Below are 23,176 nucleotides of genomic sequence, written 5' to 3' on the forward strand. Positions count from 1 at the left end.
ATGGACATTTTTAAGCCAATCGTGTAATATAAATGTATACATACAATATACAAAAGTTATGATGTGTGACGTCATACATTTCAGAACAAAGCATATTTTGCGCTGAGTAAAAGGAAATCTTTTCGTTGCACTGAAGTGTTTCACGTCTTGACGTCATTCATTCATTACAGATTTTTACATAGAAGGCTTTACTTCCTGGACAAAGAGGCAGGACTTAAATTTGATTGGCGTAACTATTGTGCAATAGATGTCCAGTACTGGACAGCTTTCTGGCTTGTCAATTTTCATTTGCCAATGAACGTTGTATTTATGAAATCTTGGCAAATCGGGTGAGAGTAGGTGGGATATCCTTGAGAAAAGCGGTAGTGGTAGTAGTCTGTTGGTGTTTCGCTTAGGGAAGCGATCATTTTCATATCAGTTTGTGTTTATGTGTCTACACGTCCGTTTAGTTTAGTTAAATCATAATTAAGGTCATTTGTGTTATGGAACTAGATAAAATGGACGAGAACGACTGGAAATACCACGGAGAGGGTAATAAGAGTCTAGTTGTCTCTCATGTTCAGGTAAGTATCGATAGCATCAGCTAACATAACAGCTACTTTGTACAACTATTAAACATGCAATAATTTCAGGCTGGTTGCAACTGAAGTTTCTTTTAAAAAAGGAACCATCACAGTAACCCTGTAAAGATCTAATCAGTTAGTTGAAGGCGTTATATGATTATAATATGAAGTGGCATTTTATTATTTATAATTTTCACTGTTTAATGGATTAATTAATTCCAGTTGTTATTCAGTACAGGTGCATACGTTCACGCCCTCAAAAAGTGTTATTCACTACTGACGTTCAGACGTTCATTTATTTTTTTCAAGGAATGTCCAAAATTTTACGATCACACTAATTTTGGGTTTAATTCTAAGTGATTTGTAGGTCTCATCAGTATAGTTTAGCACACTTACGGAGTGTGTGGCAATTAACCTACAGAAATGGAATGAGGAGGAGTACTGATCTATACTGTATATATATATCGCTGAAAATATTTCCGTTTGAGAAACCCAGCAGAAACTGCCCTTTAGAAGATGGAGTATTGCATTTAGGCTGGTACATTTCTTCCGGACTGACACACTGATTTATGTGCGAGCACTATTTTAAAAAAGTTTGCTTTCTTAATGACATGGCGCTTTGGAAATTTTAAGATAGCTTGATCGTACAGCTATAAGGACAGATAAAGACAGATATCCTAGAGAAGTGCGATATAAAGCCTTTGTTAATCAACAGGGCGAACTTTTAAAAATATTTATGGAAGTGAGCATCGCAAGGATCTTTTAATTTAAAGACATATGAATGAGAGAAATGCGTCAAATATAGCCTATAGGCGACCCGTTTCTTTAATTTATTCCAGCGACGCTTAAACGGCTATTAAGGATCATTAAGGAGCAAATGTCAAATAACCCAGGGGAAAGTCTAACATAATAGTGCGTAAAGCGTTGAATGAAAATGTTTAACAGTGTAAATTGTACATTTAGAACCATGCAGTGATTCAGTATTGTATTGAACTTGGTTTCTAATGTGGTAAATACGTGATCGTTTCAGTACATGCTGTACATTGTGAACATTCAGAGGCAAAACTGCCTATATTTTATAGGAAACTATAGTCCCATCTTTATTGGTAACATGTGCATATCTGTTTTTATTTCCTTTTGCTGTTAGTGCAGTTTTAATTTCATTATGCCGCTCATGACGTTAATTGGGGAGTGTTTCCTATTTTCTGGATTGGGTGCTAAAACTGAGACAGTTTCGATAAACTGTTCTTCTATTACATTATTATTATTATTATTATTAATAATAATAATAATAATAATAAAACGCAGTGTGAAAATATTGTCATTAAATACGGTTTATAACGGGAGAACTCAAATGCCATCAAATTGAAAAGTAAAGGCTGTAAATGATGAATATCGTTTCTGTTTCAATTTATTTTTATTGCAGCATTCGCAAGTCCTTCGCCTTTTGAAATACCCCACAGAAGATGCTGAACACGCACACCAGGTAAACTTTAATCAAAACTTTGTGGGGGGTGGCAGCTTCTTAAAGAATAATGAATGTTCTTGCCGTCATTGCCTTCTTAAATTAAGTAAACACTTGTGACACACATCAAGCCACGAAGTGAGTAAAACAGATAAACAGATAGTGTTACTTGTTAATCTTGCTTTCATTTTATTTTTGGCCTTCATTTGGCAAATACAAAAACCGGGAGCAGTGACTGGTTCTGAAATGTCTTCAGTCAGTGGGCTGTCACAGCAAGGATCCAGTCCCATGTGAGGGCTTTTGTTACAGCCTGGGCACCCACTCTGTATACAAATGAATATTAGTGTCTAAATGTTATTTGCAGTATAAAGACGCACGCTAGTGTTAAATGGGTATAATATGTAGAAATAAAAACAAGGACAAAATCTGGAATTTTTGAAAGGTTAGTGCTGTGTCACTAAGAACTTTTTGAAGTTCTGTTGAGACTGGTAGTTTGTTGGATCATATGGCCAGATCTTCAAGGGAGGCAGCTGTTGTTTGATGTTAGGGCACTGGGGATGCGGTCCGGCCCAGGCGTGATAAGGGCCACGAGGCATTTGCCTGGATGCAGAGGCTGTTTTCGAACTCTACTAAAATTAGTTATCATCCATCACTGATGTCCCTGTACTGTCCCTGATGATAAATGGCTGTGTTCTTTCTGCGTCCAGACATCGGAGCAGGCCTTCAAACACATCCAGAACATTGTGGAATTCAGTAAGAACGTCATGAAGCCTCTTCTCGGAGAGACCTGCGTCCACCACGGGGTAAGGATTCCTTGCGGCGTTGCTAAAACAGAGCAGCATGTCACCCGAAAGCTGAGCTCGTGACATCGGATTACTTCACTGCAGCTTAACTGGAAAAAAGTGTTGTTTGCTATGTTGCGTTGCCATAGAACATTCCGGTAGGTCATTAGCACAGTTTGAAGAGGAGCTCTATTTTTAGGGCTCCTAAATTGTACTTTTGCAAGCTTGTCACACTGAGACCCAAAACCTACTGGAAAATTTTGCATCACTGAAAACTGGGTTTCATTTACTTATTTAGTGCCTTTTGTCCAAAGTGACGTACAAGTGAGTAAATCCTGGCGTCAGAGAGCAAGATCAGCAATTTTCCACCGTCTATGATGCAGTTAGGGTTTACGAGCCTTGCACAAAAGCTCAACAGCAATATGATTACTGCGTCTCCCACAGAATTCAAAGCCACTACCTTCTAGATGTGGATAAAAATGACAAACCGGCTGAGCCGCATTCTGCCACAAGAATCACTTAAAATTTTTACAGCGCTTCTGCGTGGCTCATAACTTGTTTTTATAGTGAGATTTCTGCTGTGGGATTCTTTGCTTTGTGTGGCAGGTGTAGGGTGGCCTTAGACTGGGGAGAAGCTGCTGAAATGACTGTTAAACACTTTAAGCCAGTTCCCTTCACTAACATTTTCATACTGTGTATTACCTGTACATTCAGCACAGAAGCCAACTGACCTGATGTTCTCAAAGGGCCCAATGGTGATAGTTACTCTGCCAACCACGAGCTTAGACATACACACAGTGGAACTGGCAACCTTTTTTCTTAAGCATGTATAATAGTGTATGCTTAATACAGCATGCAGAATATTCCATAGGATTTAATGGAATTATATTTCAAATTGGCTTGAGTAGCTGTGGGGTTAGGGTTAGCTGTAATCCTATACATACATACATACATACATACATGTATGTGTGTGTGTGTGTGTATATATATATAATTATATATAAGTATATAATTCCTTTACTAATCTGATTGCAACATAAGAGCATTCAAAGAACATCTGTTGGCCCTTGCATAGTCTTCTTAGTAGCTGTTGTGCAGCTCCTGCTTTGTACCTGGGCGTTCATTGTAAGCTCAGCCTAGCTGCATTTATGCCTGTCCGACTCTTTCACAGCCTGAATGTTTGCAATGTGCTATTTGCCTTGCTGTACCAGGATGGCAAAACAATGGCCCTCAGTCTGCCTTTGGGTTTCCCTTGCTGGGGAAGGATGTGTGGTTTTGTAGTCCTCTGGTTTCCTGGTGGAAGATTCTATGTTGGTTTCCTGCTTGGTGAGGGACACCCATTTTCCCCATGTTTGTTTGTTTTATTTATGCAGTGTACTCACTTCAGACACTGTTGCATTCATATCCGGACATTGCCGTCATGTGAATCGAGTCTTACTGACATTGCCGTCAATGTGTATCGAGTCTTACTGACATGGACGTCAATGTGGTTCCCCCCTCGCAAGTTTATTGCGTGATTTTTGCCCAGGCTGCTCTCTGGTGTCACGTTCCTCTCTGCACAAAGCTTTTACTCCAGCCTGTCCACTGAATCCTTTGTGCTTGTAGCAGAGTAAAATGATCTGTGTTTTCTGAGAAAGATGTTCAGTAACTGGGAACAGTCAGACTACCACTGAAACCAATCCCCCCGGGAACTGTGCAGCAAGCTCAGCGACACAGGAGATGGTCTGAGGATATAAAATAAATGTCACTTTCCAAAAAAAAAAAGAAGAACCAATCCTGCTATCAGTTTTTGGAGAGCTGGGAGTGAAGAAAATGCTGGATTTATTTTTTAATTAGTACTCTGCATTTAAATATGAGGTATGGAATTACAGGAACAGCTGAAGGTTATCATTTGTTGGTGAATATAGTACTATGAAGTTGCATCTGTTTAAGGAAGGTGAAAATGCTAAAGCACTAATAATGAAGTATCATTTTTAGTTTGTCAAGCCGTTTCCTGTTTAGAGGTTTTCTTATTGCAATCAAACGCAGATCAAGCAAATCAGTGGAATAGCATAACAAGGATTATGTTTGTTGCTGTCTTTCATGTCTTTGCAGGAAGCCGTTAAACTCCCCTTGGATTTTCTGAGGCAGCTGTCCTTAAAGGTCCAACAGGAGCGGCCAGGTAAATGTTTAAGACCAGCACTGCGTGGCCTGCTTTCCCCACATTACCGACCCCTCCCACCTAGTGATTGGCCCCTTAACGGATCCTTTAATGACATCACCCGCATTCTGACTGCATCATGGAGTGAGGTGATGACATCACCCACATTCTCATGCATCATGGAGCAAGGTGATGACATCACCCACATTCTCACTGCATCATGGAGTGAGGAGCTGGAGCTGCACTCACTGGAGCAGAACTTGACGTGACTCGACCCTGTGGTCAAAATTGCTCATTAGGTGGAAGTTGAGTCAGGTGGAAATGTTGCTACACCCTTCATGTGACTTGGCTCTGGCATGCAAGCTGTCTCAACCCCATGACCGGATGGCCATGTGCAGCAGCTATGAGCATCTTCTTAATTGCTTAATTCTGGGGAGTAGATGGTCTCTAGTTTTCTCTTAATTCCAAAATAAGAAGAATGAAATGGATTGTAAGGTCAGTTCCTCCTGCAAGGGGAATTTGTCTCTTATGTAATGTTAGTCGACGGGGTAATGAGTGAAGGGAGTCCCTCTTTTCCAGCAGGTGTCAATCTCATTAAAATAACTGGTAATAAGTAAAATGGCTGCTTTTAGATTAATTTCACTAATTACGATTACTATAAATAAAATAGCTCTGATTAAATGTGTCTGTGCCCTGCATGTAAAAAAATCTCAGTTCCAGCATTTTCTTTTTGGTGAAGTGTAGAGGTCTAGGTTTCGAAGTGCAAGTCTGTCCCACAGGTGTCGGTGAGAACGCGCCCTTTATCGCAGCGTGTTGCCACTTTGGTTTCTGCAGAGTCGCGCTGTGACAAGGTGATGGACACATTCAGCGGCTGCGCGCTGTGCCTGCCCAACCTGACGCAGCTCTCTGCCTGCCGCCTCAGCGACCGCGGGCCGCAGCTCTGCATCGAGATCAAGGTGAGTTTTGTGGGGGTGGTTGTGGTAACGACGGCTTGTCTGTGAAGGACACCAGTGCTGACTGTCACTCTTTCCTGTGGGTGGGAGATTTTCAAATCATTGCAACTCATTAGCTCACACAGGCTTAGAGGGTAACGCTGTAAAGTCTGTTTGTTTTTTTTCTTGCAGCCAAAATGTGGATTTCTGCCATCTTCACAGCTGATCATGAAGGAGGTCAAGCGTAGGGTGTGTCGGTTTTGCATGCACCAGCACTTTAAGGTGAGGGGGTCAGGCTGCGTCCTCTTAATGTGGGGTCTTTAAGATGGGGGGGGGAGGGGTCAGGCTGTGTCCTCTTAATGCGGGGTCTTTAAGGTGGGGGGTCAGGCTGTGTCCTCTTAATGCGGGGTCTCTCTTGCTAGTCTTGGTAAACCAGCAAATAATGATTTAATGGCACTTAAAGAAATAACATTTGTTTTTATCTTCTGTTACATTTTGTCCAATACTGGTAGGCCTGGAGCCTATCCCAGAATGCACAGCGCTCACGTGTGGGTTTACCCTGGACAGTGTGCCTGCCTATCGCAGAGCCCACGCACATAGCATTCATGTTAGAAACCACAGAGCCCCATGTATGCAAAGGCAGTGGGCCGGAATCCTGGGGGCCATTTGGCTAGTTTGATTCCCCCTGGTGGAAGAAATGCAATATGACTTTTCGAGGTATGCATTAAAGAGTACAAATATGGTTTTGTTTTGTGCAGATAGCTAATGGAAAGTGGAAGCGGATGAGCAGATACTGTCCTCTGGATCTGTTTTCAGGGTAAGTGACCACGAAACACGCACAACTAGTGTTTTACTGCTGGGCAGCTTCTAGCATATCAGATTATCATGATCTTAACTAGTAATACTGAAGAAATTTGTAGAGTGGGGGGAGGTGAAGATACTCATTAAGGAAACTATATCTGTAGTTACTTTTTCTAAAATATTCTTACAGTATGGTTTCATACAGTATAGATCACCTTCACGTATGCATCTTTATCTGTTCATCTAGGAACAAACAGAGAATGTACTTGGCAATTAAACACTTACTAGAAGAACCACAGAACAACTTAAAAATTTTCAAGGTAAGCTTTGACAGTCTGCAGTAATTTTAAAGAAATGTTTATTCACGCGCCCTTCGGCACTTTTGGGACGGATGGCTGGGGTTGGGTCCGTGGCTGGCCGGGCGTGACGCCGCCGTGTCCCCCACAGAATGGTGAGCTGATCTACGGCTGCGAGGAGGTTGCGTCCTGCCAGCAGGACCTGGATGCGCTCGCGTGCCACCTTGGCCCGTACTTCCCCCCGCAGGACACCGATGCGCCCGTCAACGAGCTCATCCAGGCCATCGTGGGCGCGCTGCTCGACAGCCCAGGATGCGACCACGCCGGGGATCACTGGAGAGCGCCCCCTGTGGATGGCTGTACTTACTGCGAGGGCAGCCCACTGCCTTGTGAACTGCTCCAGAACGGTGAGACGCCCCTTGTCAGCACATCTCTGCTCCTGCTGTTTTCATGATATTTCACTCTTCCTTTTTGTGAAAATGCAGCTTTCTGTCTCCCGTATTTAGTACAGGCTGCATTTTGCATAATGTAATTCATTAGGTGGTATGTCAGGGAAACGACTGTCTGCAGACTGCCTGTCTGCGAGGTCACTGGTCTATTGCACTGTTACTTCATGGATTTATTTCTAACTCTTCATTCAGTTTGATCAGGGTGGTCACTGTCCGGCTGTAGGGTTTTCGTCATGTTTCATTGGTTAATTACCTAATCTTTTTTCACATCTCTTTGTACAAACATATTTTGAGTGTTGCCATTTGAGCTTGTATTTCCTAGTTGCGTTTCAGGGTAAACATACAGTCATGTCAAAAAAAGTATACCCTCTTTCAGTTCTATGCTTTTAAGTATCAGCATGTAATAAAATATTTAGTCCTTACTAGGTTATATTATTTAAATCTAACCTGAGGTGTAAAATAAGATTCCACTGTGTCAGTATTTAACAGAAATGAAGCCAAAATGGAAAAGCTGTATGTGGAAAAACTAAGTAAACCCCATGATTCAGTAGCTTGTAGAACCACCTTTAGCACCAATAACTTGAATTAATCGTTTTCTGTATGACTTTCAGTCCCTCACATCATTGTTGATGAATTATGACCCACTCTTTACAGCGCTGCTTCAGTTCATTGAGGTTTGCAGACATTTGTTTATGCATAGCTGTAAGATCTTGCCACAGCATTTTGGGTTGAGGTCTGGACTTTGACTGGGCTGTTGCAACACCTTGATCCTTTTCTTTTTCAGTCGTTCTGTTGTAGATTTGCTGCTGTGCTTGGGATCATTGTCCTGTTGCATGACCCAATTTTGGGCAAGCTTTAGCTGTCAGACAGATGGCCTCATATTTGTCTTTATAATACTTATAATAATATAATAATAATACTCGTATACAGAGGAGTTCATGATTTACTCAATAACTGCAAGGTGCCCAGGCGCTGTGGTTGCAAAACAAGCTCAAATCATCACCCCTCTACCACCGTGCTTGACAGTTGGTATGAGGTGTTTGTGCTGATATGCTGCGTTTGGTTTTTGCTAAATGTGGCGCTGTGCATTAAAGCCAAACATCTTCACTTTGGTCTAGTCTGTCCAAAGGACATTGTTACAGAAGTCTTGTGGTTTGCTCAGATGCAACCTGGCAAATCTAAGCCATGCTACCATGTTGTTTTTAGAGAGAAGAGGCAACCCTTCCAAACAAGCCATACTTGTCTTTTTCTAATTGTACTGTCATGAGCAGTAATGTTTAACATGCTAACTGAAGCCTGTAGAGTGTGAGAGAGGTCATGGATTTTTCACAATTTCTCTGGCATTGAATGGTCTGACCTTGGGCTAAATTTGCTGGGACGTCCACTCCTGGGAAGCTTGGCGACTGTCTTGAATGTTTTCCACTTGCGAATAATCTTTCTCACTGTAGAATGATGGACTTTAAAATGTTGGTAAATGGCCATATAACCCTTCCCAGATTGATGGGCAGCAACAATAACTTCTCTGTGATCACTGCTGATGTCATTCCTCCTTGGCATTGTGGTAACACAAACCTGAATGCTCCAGACCAGCAAGCTGCCAAAACTTCTGCTTTTATAGATGTGGTCATACTTGCTGATGATCAAATAATCAAGTGCATTTGATTAGCAGCACCTCGCTGCTACCCTCTGAATTTCTGTGGAAGCAGTAAATTTTTAGTCTTAATTTTTCACACTGCTTCTGCATTTTGGCTTAGTTTTTGTTAAATAATGTTCATCTGAGGTTGTATTTACCTAACTGTAAGACCTGCTAAGAACCAGATGATTTTCTTGTATCCTGATACGTAAAACCATATTAGTAAAAGTGGGTGAACTTACTTTTACACGTAACTGTATCATCACATTCTAAACTGTCAGAATTCCCAAATTAAACACATATCAAGCAAGCCAGTAATTTTTTAATCAAGTCGGTTTAAACCAGAGGAACTAATCTAAATGAATGCTGTCAAGGGCAGGGGGCGGCTTCGAGGCCAGGGAGGTGAGATTTTACTGTGTAGTTCAGGAACGCAGATGACCTTATGGAAGTGGAACTGGTTTTAGTGACAAGTCGCATTCTTCCGTTCAAACCCCACCAATCTCCATCAGTCACTGTGGGCGTGAAATGTCAAGCTGAACTGTCCTTTGTATTGCAGGGAACCACAGCCTGCCCAAGGATTGCATCTTGCACAAAATACTTCAAGCTCAAATGCTGGACAACCTTGACATCGAAGGGGTTTACCCCTTGTACAAGCGAGTTGAGCGGTACCTTGAGGAATTCCCTAAAGAGAGGTACTGGGGTTCATTATGGATCAGTGTTTAGATGTGTGTCTAATTTTTGAAGTTGAAAAAAGTTTGTCCACTAGGTGGCGTTTATGCACAAAGTAACGTGACTGAATTAAAGTATTTTGTCATTCTTTAGCTGCAAGCTGATGGATAGGGATGTTTTTCTCTGTTAGGGGAAAGCTACAGATAGATGGGCCCTACAATGAAAAATTCTTGGAAAAACTGAAAAACTGTCCAGCTGAAGATGACGGTTCCATTGAATATCCTGTTGGAAAGGTACCGCCTCATATTTGGGTAGAGCTTCCTTTAACGTGACATTGTGAGAAACTATGATCTGATTGCATATCTGTTGTGATACTTCTGTGGTTGTCGTACTTGAATCCATCAGTCCCAGTCAAGGTGCATGTGGCGCCCAAGGCAACGGACTTGCTAATTCAGTGCCCCTCAGATGGCACTCTAGGTAGCCACTGGTTGGCCATTTTGGATAAAAACATCAGATGGCAAACACTTCATTTTCTTCCAGGTTCACCAGTACAGAGTATCGATGACAGCCAAAGACTGCTCCATCCTGATCGCCCTCTCACCATGCGGAGAGGATGAACTGTAAGTATGGGCGCAGTCACACGCCTTCCCAGTTACCAAGGGTCTCTGTTTCCATTTCAAAAGGCGAAAGTCTGTCTTAACAACTGAGAAAGGACTGATTTTGTGTTAGAAATGCTGCAATATAACAGCTAATATTTTTTCCTTTTACTATTTTACCTTTTATTTTCTAAACATTTCTTTACTATAGGGAGCTCTCAGGGAAAATCCTTCAATTACCTGCATCTTCTGCTGTATGCTGTACTGTTTAGCATTTGACGGACTTTGACTTGTACTGAACGTTTGTGTTTGTTTTTTTTTCCTCTTAGACTGGAGCCCAACCTGGATTTACAGGCTCCAAAGCCCAGGTTCACATACTCCGTGTCCATCTTAGATTTAGACCCCAAACCGTACGAGAGCATCTCTCACCAGTACAAACTGGACTCAAAAATCGTGAACTACTATCTGTGGAACACGCAGGCCAATCAGAACAAGCCGCACGCACCAGCAACGCATGTCTACCTGGAGAGAGATGCTCAGGACTGCACCCTAGTGTTCCAGGCTGTCTAAACATCCGCGCTCCCGTCACCTGCACGGAGCATACTTTAGTTATGCAAAGTGGACCTAGATACCTCCTCCCTCCCCCCCAACCCCCCTCCTGCAAAGCTGAATGCCGTTCTTGCTGAGTGAATGTAAGTTGGACTGTGGTATAAAGTTGTCGTTCCTCGATCTGCTGCCTATTTCCCGAGATTGGTCTCGAGCAGTATGACATGCCTTCACTATGTCATAGAGGCAGAGCTGGATGGATCCTGTACCTTAGGCGGTTTGGACGCCCATTCGATCATACAGAATTCTGCCGTAGGTGCAGAATCTAACGTGCGCTTTGACTTTTCAATTGGCTCCGATCTTGGTCTGTTTAAGCAACATAAGAAAAAAAAAAAAAAAAAAAAAGCACTAATGTTGGTGACACATGTAAGTGTGCACAGAAGTACACTGAGCAAGATTATCCAGTTGGTTATACTTTTTTCTGCAGTGATGTCAAGCTCTGACTAAATGAGGTCTTACGGTTCTGTTCCTGAGCATTTATTCAGAGTTACTAGTGTAATTCAGGTTAAGTAATCACTAAAGGTTAGAGAAGCTTCTGGGAACAAACTAGTAACCACCGCTTTAAGTCTGACTATTCTTTGACGCGGTGAATGTTTAGGCCTGCATTTTATATTTTGACTTATGTGTACAGGAAGCAGAACTGGTGGTGATGTGGGATAATTCTTAGGAAAAACTGTGGCAGGTGGTGAGTAGTGCAGGCAAACTGAGGCACAGGGGCTGCTTAGAGACTTGCTGAAGTGACCCCCTTACAGTGAACAGGCTGTCTCACCGCCGCTTTACTCAACCCTAAAACCCCATAGAAGCCAGCTTGCTTTATCACACATTAAGTTCCTAAAACCTGTATGGTGATTTTGTGTCAGGGCAGAAAGCATGGAGCCCTTGTACCCACCCACATTTAAAATGAAATCCTTCCATGAGCAGAATGGACATCTCTTCAGAGGAGACGGCCTGGGAGAAATGCCAGAAAAAACCACTTCATTTTCCTTGTTAAACTGCTCTGGATTACAGCGTCTGTTTTATTGACTCTGTTGAGCAGTGCATGGCTCCCTTTATACCGCGTGAGCTGGGATTTGATGAATGTGGTTGAGGTCTGAGGCATATCCACCCCCCCTCCCCTCCACATTCAGAGTCTCTTTTGGCAAGACTTGGTAACTGGTTCTGGAGACAGGAAGGCCACAGAGTCATCTTTTCCAGTGTTTAACACTGGCTTGAGCCTGTATTGGTTTAAATGACCCGTTACTGAAAATGCAGAATAAGCATAAATGAAAGCCCCCCCCACCCCACCCCAGAACCCAACAGCTTCAGTAATGTGAATTACCTCAAGACATAAATGGGAAAATCGCAAACTTACAGCTTTATTCGGCTTCTTTCCCGTTCGGATTTGGTTGAGCTGAACAGCCTTCAGCTGTCAAGTGCTGCTACACGACTGCGATGCTCACGTGTAACGTCTCGGGGATGATTATTCATAGCACAAGTATTCCTGCATACGAGATGGCAAATCCACCACCAGAGGATCTGGGCTTTGTTCCTCAGTCCCAGTAAAATCATGCCTGAAACTCCAGGCTGAGCTGGAATGCAGACCCTATCCACCAAGTCGTCCTGGATTGTTTTCACACTCTCGCTATCGTTTAGCTTGAACTGTATGTGGTAGATTTAACAGCTACTACTCTGCATCATGCCTACTTTTCAAATTAACTGACCATTATTAACTAATCTGAAAATCCTGCCAAAGATGGAATATGATCCATTTGTCTTAACAAATCTCCATGTTTCGCAGAAAACTCCAGTTTTTATGTATTTTAAAATTTCTATGTGCACATGCGCGCGCACACACACACACACACACACTCTCTCTCTCTCTAATAGACCCAGTAATAGTTAATTGACCCAGGGTGTATAATGCAGTAAAACAGCATTTTTGGAACATTTTGAAGGGTATATTGCAATTGTATCAAAGACTTACACTGTTTTCTTTTGAAAATTGGAAGATCCATGATTAAACAGGACCGGAAACACTAATAATAAATAAAAACTAGCACTGTGATATTGAAGTAACCTGTACTGCTAAGCTGGGTAGGTGCAGCAGAATATGACAGACTTTTTGTATTTAAATGTTATTTATTTTTTTAGGACTTGGCTAATTATAAATATTGACAGTACAAGTATATGTACATACAGGTGGAAGAGAATGTGGGTTGGAGGCTTTGGTTTCAACAGGAATTGTACAGAGATTTATACTGCTAATAAAATGCTATGAAAGCAGAATGGCTTCTGTCTTCCTTACCCAACCACTGACATGCTACCAGCAGGAGGCGCTAGTCCACACACACTGCTCTTATCAGACTGTCGATTGCGGCCTCCACTCCCAGCACACGGAGCAGACTCTGAAAGGAGCACGGGGCTTTTTCCATCACCTTCTTCTGGTCCATGCGGAGGGCTGCCACACACACACAGCAGTTTAAATTTCACCCTGTGATCCTGTGGCTTGTGCTAACCTTATGAAAACCTTTTTTGATAATTATGAATCAATTCCTTCGAGATTAGCATTTCACAAGTCGTGTAGACAGATCGCGTTGTATGGCTCAGTGAGTTAAGCCTATATGCCTATATGCCTATGATCAGAAGGTTGCTAGTTTGAGCCACATCTGTGGCAGAATAGTCATATGTCTTTGAGTAAGACCCTTAACTCCCAGGTCCAGGGGTGCCACACGCCGGCTGACTCAACTGTGACCCCACTCGCCTGTATGTGTGTCCCATGGAGAAAAAGATGGGGTAGGTGAAAAGACAGTTTTCTCATAGGGATTAATAAAGTATCGCTTCCAATATAACTCAGTCCTGATATCTGCAGAAATCTTCAGATGACTCTGCAGTTGTGGGGTGTGTTGGTGCAGTCATTGTGTGGGAACATGTGGCTCAGTGTGCCTGTGATCAGAAGGTGGTAGGTTCAAGCCTGGTCTCAGCATGTCTTTGGGTCCATGAGCAAGGCCCTTAACCCCCCAACTCCCTGGGTGCTACGGTGGGTGGCACATAGTGAGCAAGGTGGGGAAATAAAGAGGATTTCCCCACAGGGATCAAATAATAAAAAAAGTAATGATTATTAATGAACGACCTTCTCTTAAGTGTGACCAAGACCAAGTAGATGGTTGTGGGTTTTAGTAGGAACAAGACTAAGCTTCCATCCTGGGAGAAATGGTGAAGAGACCTAGTCTGGAAATGTAATACTGAGGCTGTCTACAGGAAGGGACAAAGCAGACTCCACTTCCTGAGGAAGCTTAGGTCCTTCAGTGTGTGCAGCAAGATGTTGCATATCTTCTACCAGTTTTGTCGCGGCAAATGCTATTTTCTATGCAGCCATCTGTTGGGGCAGCGGCATCAGAGCAGGTGACTCTAAGAAGTAGAACAAACTGACTAAGAAGGCCGGCTCTGTGCTGGGGACCGCTCTGGGAGACTGACTAAGAAGGCCGGCTCTGTGCTGGGGACCGCTCTGGGAGACTGACTAAGAAGGCCGGCTCTGTGCTGGGGACCGCTCTGGGAGACTGACTAAGAAGGCCGGCTCAGTGCTGGGGACCGCTCTGGGAGACTGACTAAGAAGGCCGGCTCTGTGCTGGGGACCGCTCTGGGAGACTGACTAAGAAGGCCGGCTCTGTGCTGGGGACCGCTCTGGGAGACTGACTAAGAAGGCTGGTGAAACCGGAGATGGTTTGGGAAGAGTTTGACTAGAAAGTTAAGGAAAAGTGCCCAATGAGTGCTCAGCATATATGTGGGACCTACTGCAGGACAGCTGGAAAAGCTTCCCAGGGTCCACGTCATGGAACTCGAGTAGAGGAGAAAGCAGGATCAGCCAGTCCCTGGAGCTATTGGGGATAAGGGCCTTGGTTTAGGTTCCAATGGTGGGATCATTCTGCCGTCCCAGGGACTTGAACTAGCAACCTTCTGAGTGCCAACACACAGAGCTGCCCCCCCCCCTCAATAAATAATATTTTTTTGTTAAATATTTTTTTGGTCAGTGCATAATTCCATATTGTTATTTTATAGTTGTTATGTCTTTATAATTATTGTGACATGAAGGGAATAGAACAAATAAAGTTTTCTATGGATAGGTGTGTCCAAACTTTATATATTTGGTTCTTCTGTGTTATGTCTTCCTTATTTGTGTGTATTTTCGACATTTATGTGAATTGATACTGCAACTCCCGTGGGGGATGAATAAAGTACAGTGAATGTACTTCTATTCTGAATGTCCGGTAAGCATATGAAAAGGCAGGGAGCTCAGCCTGGGGGGCTCTCACCTCTCTCTGGCAGTCTGGGCAGCACCTCCAGCTTGGGAGTGACCCCTCCCTCCTTTGTGACCTTGATGCTCCACACGACGCACAAAGTGCACCTGAGAAAAGCCAACCATCCTCAGCTCAAATACATAGGAAGGCAAACCCACCAGGTCCTTCCAGCGAGACGCCTGGAACCATCTCGCTCTATGATCATGTGTAACAAAGCCAGCAGCTAGAATGTTTATACTAACAGAAGCATGTTTCACTTTATACAAGGAATAAATGGCAGATTTAATGGAATGACATAGAAGAATCACCCAGGTAGTTTCGGGCACTGGATCGTCATGATGTCCGCTCTGCAGCCCTCAGGAAGGCTCACCACGTCTGGGTACTTATCCTGCCATTGGGGAGGACAAACACAATGTACAGGCATAGCACTGCAGCACTGGTACAAATGAAAAGCAGGATGGCTGCACACTTATATGACATGAGCTGTTCCTGATCAAAGCAGCAATATTTTTCCATCTGCAGCAGCTGCAGACTTTCCATGCTTTTGTCGGATATCAGCCCCATCTGCCATTTCGTTGACTGCAGGAGAATTTATTAGAGGTAAAAATGGAACAAATAAAAAAATTCCAATGGCTGTACCTCAGCGGGTCAGTCCTCAGTGCCTGTGACAGAAGGTCGGCGGTTTGAATCCCGCGCTCGGCAGAGTGGCCACATCTACACTGGGCCTTCAGCAAGGCCTCTATCCCCCAAAAACATGCTCCAGGGGTCCCTGATAAATAGCTGACCCTGTGCTCAGACAACAAGCTACCTGTATGTGTCCTAGAAGAAAGCAAGATTGAAATGTACTTGTACAAATGGCAAATAAAGCATCATTCCAGGGGCCCTCCCGGGCTACCAGGTTTCCAGGGGCCCTCCCGGGCTACCAGGTGAGCCATGCAACCTAGGAGACAAACCCCGCTGAGCCACTTACTATCCGGCCTCCGTTTTGTCCTTGGAGCAGAGTCTGCACTTTCCAGAAGAGCCACACAACTGGGTTTTCAGCACCGTTCCACACGCTGTGGTGAGGTAGGGGAGACGTTTCAATTCGGGGCCAGAACGGAAACAGGAGATGCGCTGCAGTAGCTGCATGTCCTCCCACTGGATGATGCAACTCGAGGCAGAACAGGCCACTTACGCTCGACTAAGCACCGCAGGAAAATATCGCAGAGCGTGAAGGCTCATACACCAGGGTAATGATGTTTTAATGTTGAAATTGTATTGAAAATTCACACAACCAATACAAAGGTAGAAGACCAATTAAAAAGAAGAACCCTTTTTAAGGCTTTGAAACAGTTTTGATGTAACTGGCTCTCCCACACTGTACACAAGCTTGAAGACCAGCCTAACTCTACATTCTCATAGGACTTTAATCACACACCAAGCAGTGCATATAAAAAAGCCACCCCCCCCAAGATTGCTTGTCCTTAACTATACCAGTCTTCTTAATTTTCTTAATTGTCACCTTAAAAAACATCAGCGTGCTGGATCACACCACATCAACACTGGGAGAGTGAGGCAGTGACCTGCCTTTACGTCTCATAAGAGATTAATAGAAACATAGCAAACGCCGGGACGCAGAAATTATTAATGACCTCATAAATTAGCTAAAAGACAGCTGAAGTCACAGGGAGACTGCAGAAGCACTTTAAAAACTAGATTAGTCATAGACTGCAGGAAAAAATAACTGAATAAAATGCGTTAAAGAAAAAAAAAAGAAGAAAAAAAAAAAAAAACACGCTTCTCCTGGCTGGACTTGTGCAGCTTGCCGAGCTGCAGCCACGTTTCGGTGACTCTGAACCGGGCAGCACATCCTGCAGAAAGCAACATTCATCAGATAGGCAGCAGAGTGCCAAGCAAAACATGGCCGCCAGCTCGCCTCCGTGTCACTGTGCAGATGTTATCGATGCAGTAGCCACTCTTGCTGAAGCAGCCCGCAGGCTACCCCGCCCTCAGCTTCAAATGGACGCCATTCCATCACCTTTTTTTTAAATGAGATTAAGCATTCATATGACTAAAAGAATTAGTTTAATCAAAATGTAGGGCATGCTAGACTGGCAGGTAAAAATAGGGCATCACAGCTAGAAAGGTCTCCCATGTCTCTGTCTTCTCTGTTCATGCCCGAAAACAGCTTCTCTACAAAAAAAATGCCATCTCAGTCCTGCCAGCTGTGTTTCTCCCTTCTGCACTGTAGATGTCAGGCTCACAAGAGCCTTCGCACGAGCGGCTGTTTTTATGCAGAGGCGGGCAGAGTCGTGTGTTTTCTCTGGCCTCATAAATTTAAATGGAAAGAGTGTTAGTGACCAAATTATTCGTTTAGGAAGAATGTTGATTGTTTTAGTTTTTAAGAGTACGAGGTGCACAATAAACAGGCAGAGTTTATAAACGATGGGCCACCACTTAGTTCAAGAACAAAACAGTCCAGTTTTTACAGGAATCTGCTTCTGTGGCTTGACCTCACCCCCCCCCCTCCAATTTATGAATTAATATCTACAATTTGTCATAAAAACGGGAGAACATGGGATTCCTTCAGTCCATTCTCACAGTAAAACAGTGCAACGGTGACACAGAAAAGTAATTTTAATGACATTAGATAGAAAACACCAAGCAAGTCAAAGAAGCTTTCTGGGTAAAGCGAATAATGAGGAGAAGTCCCTGAACGCTGCATAATACGCTCCGGGTGAATTTAGAGGGTTTATATATAACTGAGCCAGACTAAACAATGGTGAAATATGGAAAATGACTTGTAATTGGAGGATATCACAAGATGAAGGGCTACTTGGTTTTGGATCGATACACTGTAACCTTATCTGGTAAACAGTGATTCTCTGAAGTATAATTCAACCTCTCCTTGGCCTTTGAGGAAGAGCAACATGAAGGACACTGTTACACAGTAATACTTCATGAGCATTCAAAAGTCTTTATATAAAAAATGCTGCAGATTTAAAAGGTTAATTCGGGTCTTCCAGAGCACGTGTAAAATAAAACGCTGTCGTCCTTCCAGCGAGGGAGTGGAGTTTCATGACAGTTCAGTCAACAGTGTGAGGAAACCATTTTCCAGAGTAACCAAAGAATTCATAGAGGCATGGGCTGACGTTCAAAGGGAAGGGGGCGATCACCCATGATGCATCAGGCCAGGCACTGCCACCGTTCACATTGAACTCACACGAGTGCCTGGCAAAATACACAAGCTGACCACTTAACTAAGTCAATTAGCTAATGAAAAGCTGACGTACAGGTATAACTGGAAGGGACCTAATAACCCTGATTTTACTAATTATTTATAGGAATAACAGTGTTTGAATTCTATATTTTAATGAAGCATTTCTTTGTCTTAATATTACAAACATTATTTGATAATCATATTGATTTACAATCATTAAACTATAATTATGCCGGTATGGAAACCCACATGTAAGGCCAGAAACAACAATAGGATAATCACTCAAAAATTCACATAAATAATGGTACAAAATAAAAAATATTCAAATGTTTTCAAAAACATTTAGTGATACTCATACAATTCAAGGCAGTGACTTGGTTCACAAATTGTATGTTTGGGCTGAAAAGGGTAACTGCACTTCTGTTGTGACTGCACTGTGAAACCAAATCTTTAAGCATTAACCCAAACTCTTGAAGATACTACATGAGCTCTCACAGATACAGGATGAGCGTTACATTTAAAGCCTTTTCCCATCTGCATAGTGCCAACGAGACTGACATCATCTTAGCGAAGCACAACAGCGCGGAGTACTGCTGGCTCCAGAACACGATGATACCGAGGATGACAGAAACAGCACCAGCGGCAGACCCTGCATCCACGGAGTCACTGGGACCCGGACTGACCCATTACTGGATCAAAGCTTTAGCGGGAGCATGATGTGCGACAAACCGCTGTGAGTCCCAGAATTCACCATGTGCCAGAACTGCAGTGCAGAGTGCAGTAGTCATGATGGTAATAACAGTGATAATGATGACAGTAGTAGTAGTAGTAGTAGTAGTAGTAGTAATAATAATAATAATAATAATAATAATAATAAATAATAATAATAATAATAATAATAATAAATAATAATAATAATAATAATAATAATAATAATAATATCATCTCTGTAACCCTGGAGGAGTCCTTAGCAGATGGATGGATGCGTAGTGGTAGTAGTTATAATGGGGGCGGCACAGTGGTTAGCACTGTTGCTTCACACCTCTGGGACCTGGGTTCGAGTCTCTGCCGTGGCTCCATGTGACTGGAGATTACATGTTCTGCTCATGTTGTTGTGGGGTTAATAATAATAAAATAATAAAAATACAAGGCTCCAAAGGGTCAGATGTAGGCCTTCCTGTAGTTCCTCTTACACGGAAGTGTTAGTGGCAGAGCGTTCAGCCGCAGGGTTCCTCGTCTCTGGAACATTCTGCCAGCATGTGTGAGGGCGCCACCCTCTGTCTCAGCATTCAAACCCCGACTGAAGTCCTGTCGCTTTAGCTTAGCCGACAATAAACAAAGCTGCTGCCTCCACTCAGCCGGATGCCCTGGACCGGGGGTGGACACCAGCTGAGTTCATGCTATGGGCACAGCAGAGGACTGAAGACGTACCTGCCAACGGCGGGATAGAGAGCTGACCTATAGGGGGCGTGGAGAGTCACAGAAGACGCGTCACGGAAACACACCACGCCCTGGCCTGTGTTCTGTTAGCACTGAAGGGGGGCAGCTGGGCAGCCAGCTGACCCTAGACCACCAGAGGCCTCGTTTCCTCTCCTCCATTGTCTTCCGGCTTGCATCCCCCATCCGTTCACACCATTGTCACCCTAAACTGTGGTGTGTCAGTAAAAGCTACTCCTGCTTGATTCTATGTTGAGTGTTTTGAGGGCGGCGTATTGGGAAAGACGTTATATAAAAATAAACGGAATTGTCACGTTACCAGAAAGAGTTCAACCTCAAACTCGGGAGAAACGTAAACAGACATTTGGGATGAGGCTAAAATTCATACCCTATATGCTGCATATTCTCACATCAAGAATTATGATTGAGGTTGATGATAAACAAAGACTGCATATTAAAAACAGCCTGGGAAGCTGTAATCCAATATGAAAGACACTTAACCACAGCTATTTCTGTATTGTTTTCTATCAGTTTTTAACTTAATGGCTGTGTGATTCCAAAATAAAGAATACATTTAGAAAGAACGCTGATTTAAGAAGCCTGTCCCTGAACATCCCTGCTGCGGGGGCAGCATGGGGCTTTGTGGGCTACGATGCTGTACACCGGTCCAAACCCCAGGCAGCAGAGTGATTTCAGCACTGGGCCTTTGGGCAATGTCCTTATTCCCCAATTGGCACTTTCTCAAAAAGGTACCTGCATTGCATAAAAGCTTTTGCTAAATAAATGTAGGTTAAATATATTGCGAAGGCAATACGGGATTCTGGGCTATAAGGTTTGGAGAAACTGAGGCTCCTTAGTGACTCCCCCATAACATCCTCTCGGTTCACACGCTGCTATCCCTGATGGAGTTTTCCACCCTGGTTTTTATGCTGTCCTACACCTCACCATTACTGCTCTCTATGCCTCCCCGTCTGCGGGCATTCCACACTGCCACACTAATGACGGGTTATTAAGCCGAGGGGCCGCACGGTCCAGCAAATGATGCTTATGAGCTCGATACACACAGTGACCCTACAATAGCTAGCTAATCCGAGATAAAACCTCTATTCTCCTCTAAATGCAGGCTTGGTCTCGCCACAGTAATTGCAGCAGCGAATGTCAGGTTAGGTTTCTGTAAACAACAAATAAGCATTATTTATTTCCCAACGCAGTGAGAAAATCTTTTTATTCAGTCATCAGGTCTGAGACACACATACCAAGGAACACGCAGGGCAAAGGTGTGAAAGCAGGGATGGGGTCACTCCAGAGGGCAGCGGCGGGCAACCAGGCCGCAGATGGGGGCCATAAATGCTGGAAAACAGGGGCCCCTCTGTCAAGGTAAAAACAGCAAGAAGCTTGTAACAGCAGCCAGGATTTTGTTACGACATGGGAAATCCTCTGGAACGTCTGACTTGAAGTAATGGGTGGATGATATGGTTGAGAAAGCAGCATATGGAAATATGTTAGGAAGGACGGAGGGGAAACAGGAAACGAGGGTGACTTGGGACCATTTCCCAAATCGTGCTCAAACGTCCCAAGACGTTTCTTCCTTTTCTTAATTGTTCTGCCATTTTCACGGCTCATGTCTATTAAAAGTTTCCACTTGCATGATATGTTCTTTTTTATTCTGATATAATATGAATGGCTACGAACCTATCTAAAGTAAAGACAATAAAACTAGTACCAGACCAGAATGGAATAAATCCAGTAAGTCAAGACGCTGCTCGTGCATCTGCCTCAGAGCATTATGTTATCAGTGTTTTCTGTGATGAGTAAGGGATTGCAAAAATAATTTCTACTTTTTTGCTTTTAGCTTTCACAGCAAGGTGGTTGTTGCCAGGGCCTCGAATTGCCATGGTGACTAGGGAAATGCCCCCAAATTTCGACATCACGTGGAGAAGTGTGACCTCGCCGCCGAATCCTGCTGCCAGTTCTAGCCCACGATGGAGAATTTCCACAAAACAGGGACACTGTCACAGAGCATAACATTCTTTCCAAAACCCACATTCAGGAATTTTTTGCTAAAGGACAAAAAATAGTGAGGCATGTCTCTGTCCCCTTATTGGGGGGGGGGGGGGGGCATGGTTTGCTCTGACAAGCAGCAGCTGCACATAGCAGGCGAGTGAGTCAGCGGGGTGCCGCCCCTCACCTGACAGCATGGGGCCAGAGCAGCCTGTCTGTCACACAGCCTGCATACCACTGGCCAGCTCACAGTAAGGCATGGGATTCTGACAGTACTCTCATCTAACCACCGGACCACCACTGCTAAATGCTAAACCCTGATTTTCACCTGTCCTTCCCCATTCGTTAAACAGTAAATAAAACCTTAGGATCTTGTACAAATTATGTAAATTACTGACAGTTAAGATAAAGAACCAAGGGGAGCTACTTAAGCTACCATACATACTATTACATGCATGACTGCCACCTGCTGGTCACAAGTATGCAACAGCTAATACTTGCTTTCTCTCTCTCTCTCACACAGACACACACACACACGCACACGCACACGCACACATACACACACGCACAGCTGTGCTTCACTTTCTCAGCATAACAACTCTCAGTCTGGTGTCTCGAATGGCTCCTGCTAAGTCACATGAACCAGACAAATCAGATATTAGCCAAACGTTTAACGAGGGCACTTATTGCAGCTAATCACCCGCCGGCATGTGGTTTGCATTCACCTTTCCCAAAAACATTCCCCACGTTGGTTATGAGGGTGCTCCCATTCCCAGCAGACCCACATACGTACGACACAGGGAATGCTCTAACGACTGATTGACCTAGAATTTCACCAAATGCATGTTCAGAAACTAAAAGCAAATCAGATTATCCAGACGGTCATTAAAATAAAAAAACATTTATGAAAAGGGGCTAGACTTCTGGCGAGGAGCACTATGCCTGACCGTGATTCTCAGCCCTGGTGTATCTTACACTTAATCCCCATCAGAATTCCCAGATGTTCCACCTCCCTGTCATCCAACCTGGCATCAGGACCATCGCTTCAGCATAACACCTAAAAAAGCGCATAACAGGTTGCGAGGTCAAGACTGACGTTTCGAGTTACAGCCCTTTCCTTCTGCCTTTGGAGGACTTCTCTCCAATGTTACTTCTTGTGTCTCTTCAGGCTGGTCAGCAGTGATAATTACTACTTTTAACAGTTACTTAGCAATGGTGAATTACAAGCTGCAACCAGAGCGTGCATGACATTCCTGTAACACCCCAGATCCAAGGCCTTGCCTATAGTCTCCCGAGAAGATCACATAAGCAATGAAATAGGTGTGACTGGTTA

At 43.6% G+C, this 23,176-nt stretch overlaps 2 protein-coding genes across 2 annotated transcripts in view; one reads left to right on the forward strand and one right to left on the reverse strand.

Moving 5' to 3' along the window:
• Nucleotides 1-347: 347 nt before the first annotated feature.
• Nucleotides 348-11,055, forward strand: ippk (inositol 1,3,4,5,6-pentakisphosphate 2-kinase). Its single transcript, XM_023799540.2, has 13 exons — nt 348-563; nt 1,990-2,049; nt 2,736-2,831; nt 4,905-4,971; nt 5,785-5,906; nt 6,075-6,164; nt 6,641-6,699; nt 6,931-7,003; nt 7,131-7,386; nt 9,618-9,753; nt 9,921-10,023; nt 10,271-10,350; nt 10,656-11,055. The coding sequence occupies exons 1-13, from the start codon at nt 483-485 to the stop codon at nt 10,894-10,896; spliced, it is 1,464 nt and encodes a 487-aa protein (XP_023655308.1). The 5' UTR covers nt 348-482; the 3' UTR covers nt 10,897-11,055.
• Nucleotides 11,056-13,030: 1,975 nt separating this feature from the next.
• Nucleotides 13,031-23,176, reverse strand: part of cenpp (centromere protein P) — a 74,370-nt gene continuing 64,224 nt past the window's right edge. Inside the window, exons 7-9 of the mRNA XM_023799718.1 lie at nt 15,515-15,594; nt 15,222-15,313; nt 13,031-13,369 (exon numbers count right to left, since the gene is read on the reverse strand). Coding sequence (XP_023655486.1) covers nt 13,248-13,369; nt 15,222-15,313; nt 15,515-15,594 — 294 coding nt within the window. The 3' untranslated portion in view covers nt 13,031-13,247. The remainder of the gene's footprint in view (nt 13,370-15,221; nt 15,314-15,514; nt 15,595-23,176) is intronic.

Source organism: Paramormyrops kingsleyae, chromosome 8, assembly GCF_048594095.1.
Source record: "Paramormyrops kingsleyae isolate MSU_618 chromosome 8, PKINGS_0.4, whole genome shotgun sequence".
Taxonomy (NCBI): domain Eukaryota; kingdom Metazoa; phylum Chordata; class Actinopteri; order Osteoglossiformes; family Mormyridae; genus Paramormyrops; species Paramormyrops kingsleyae.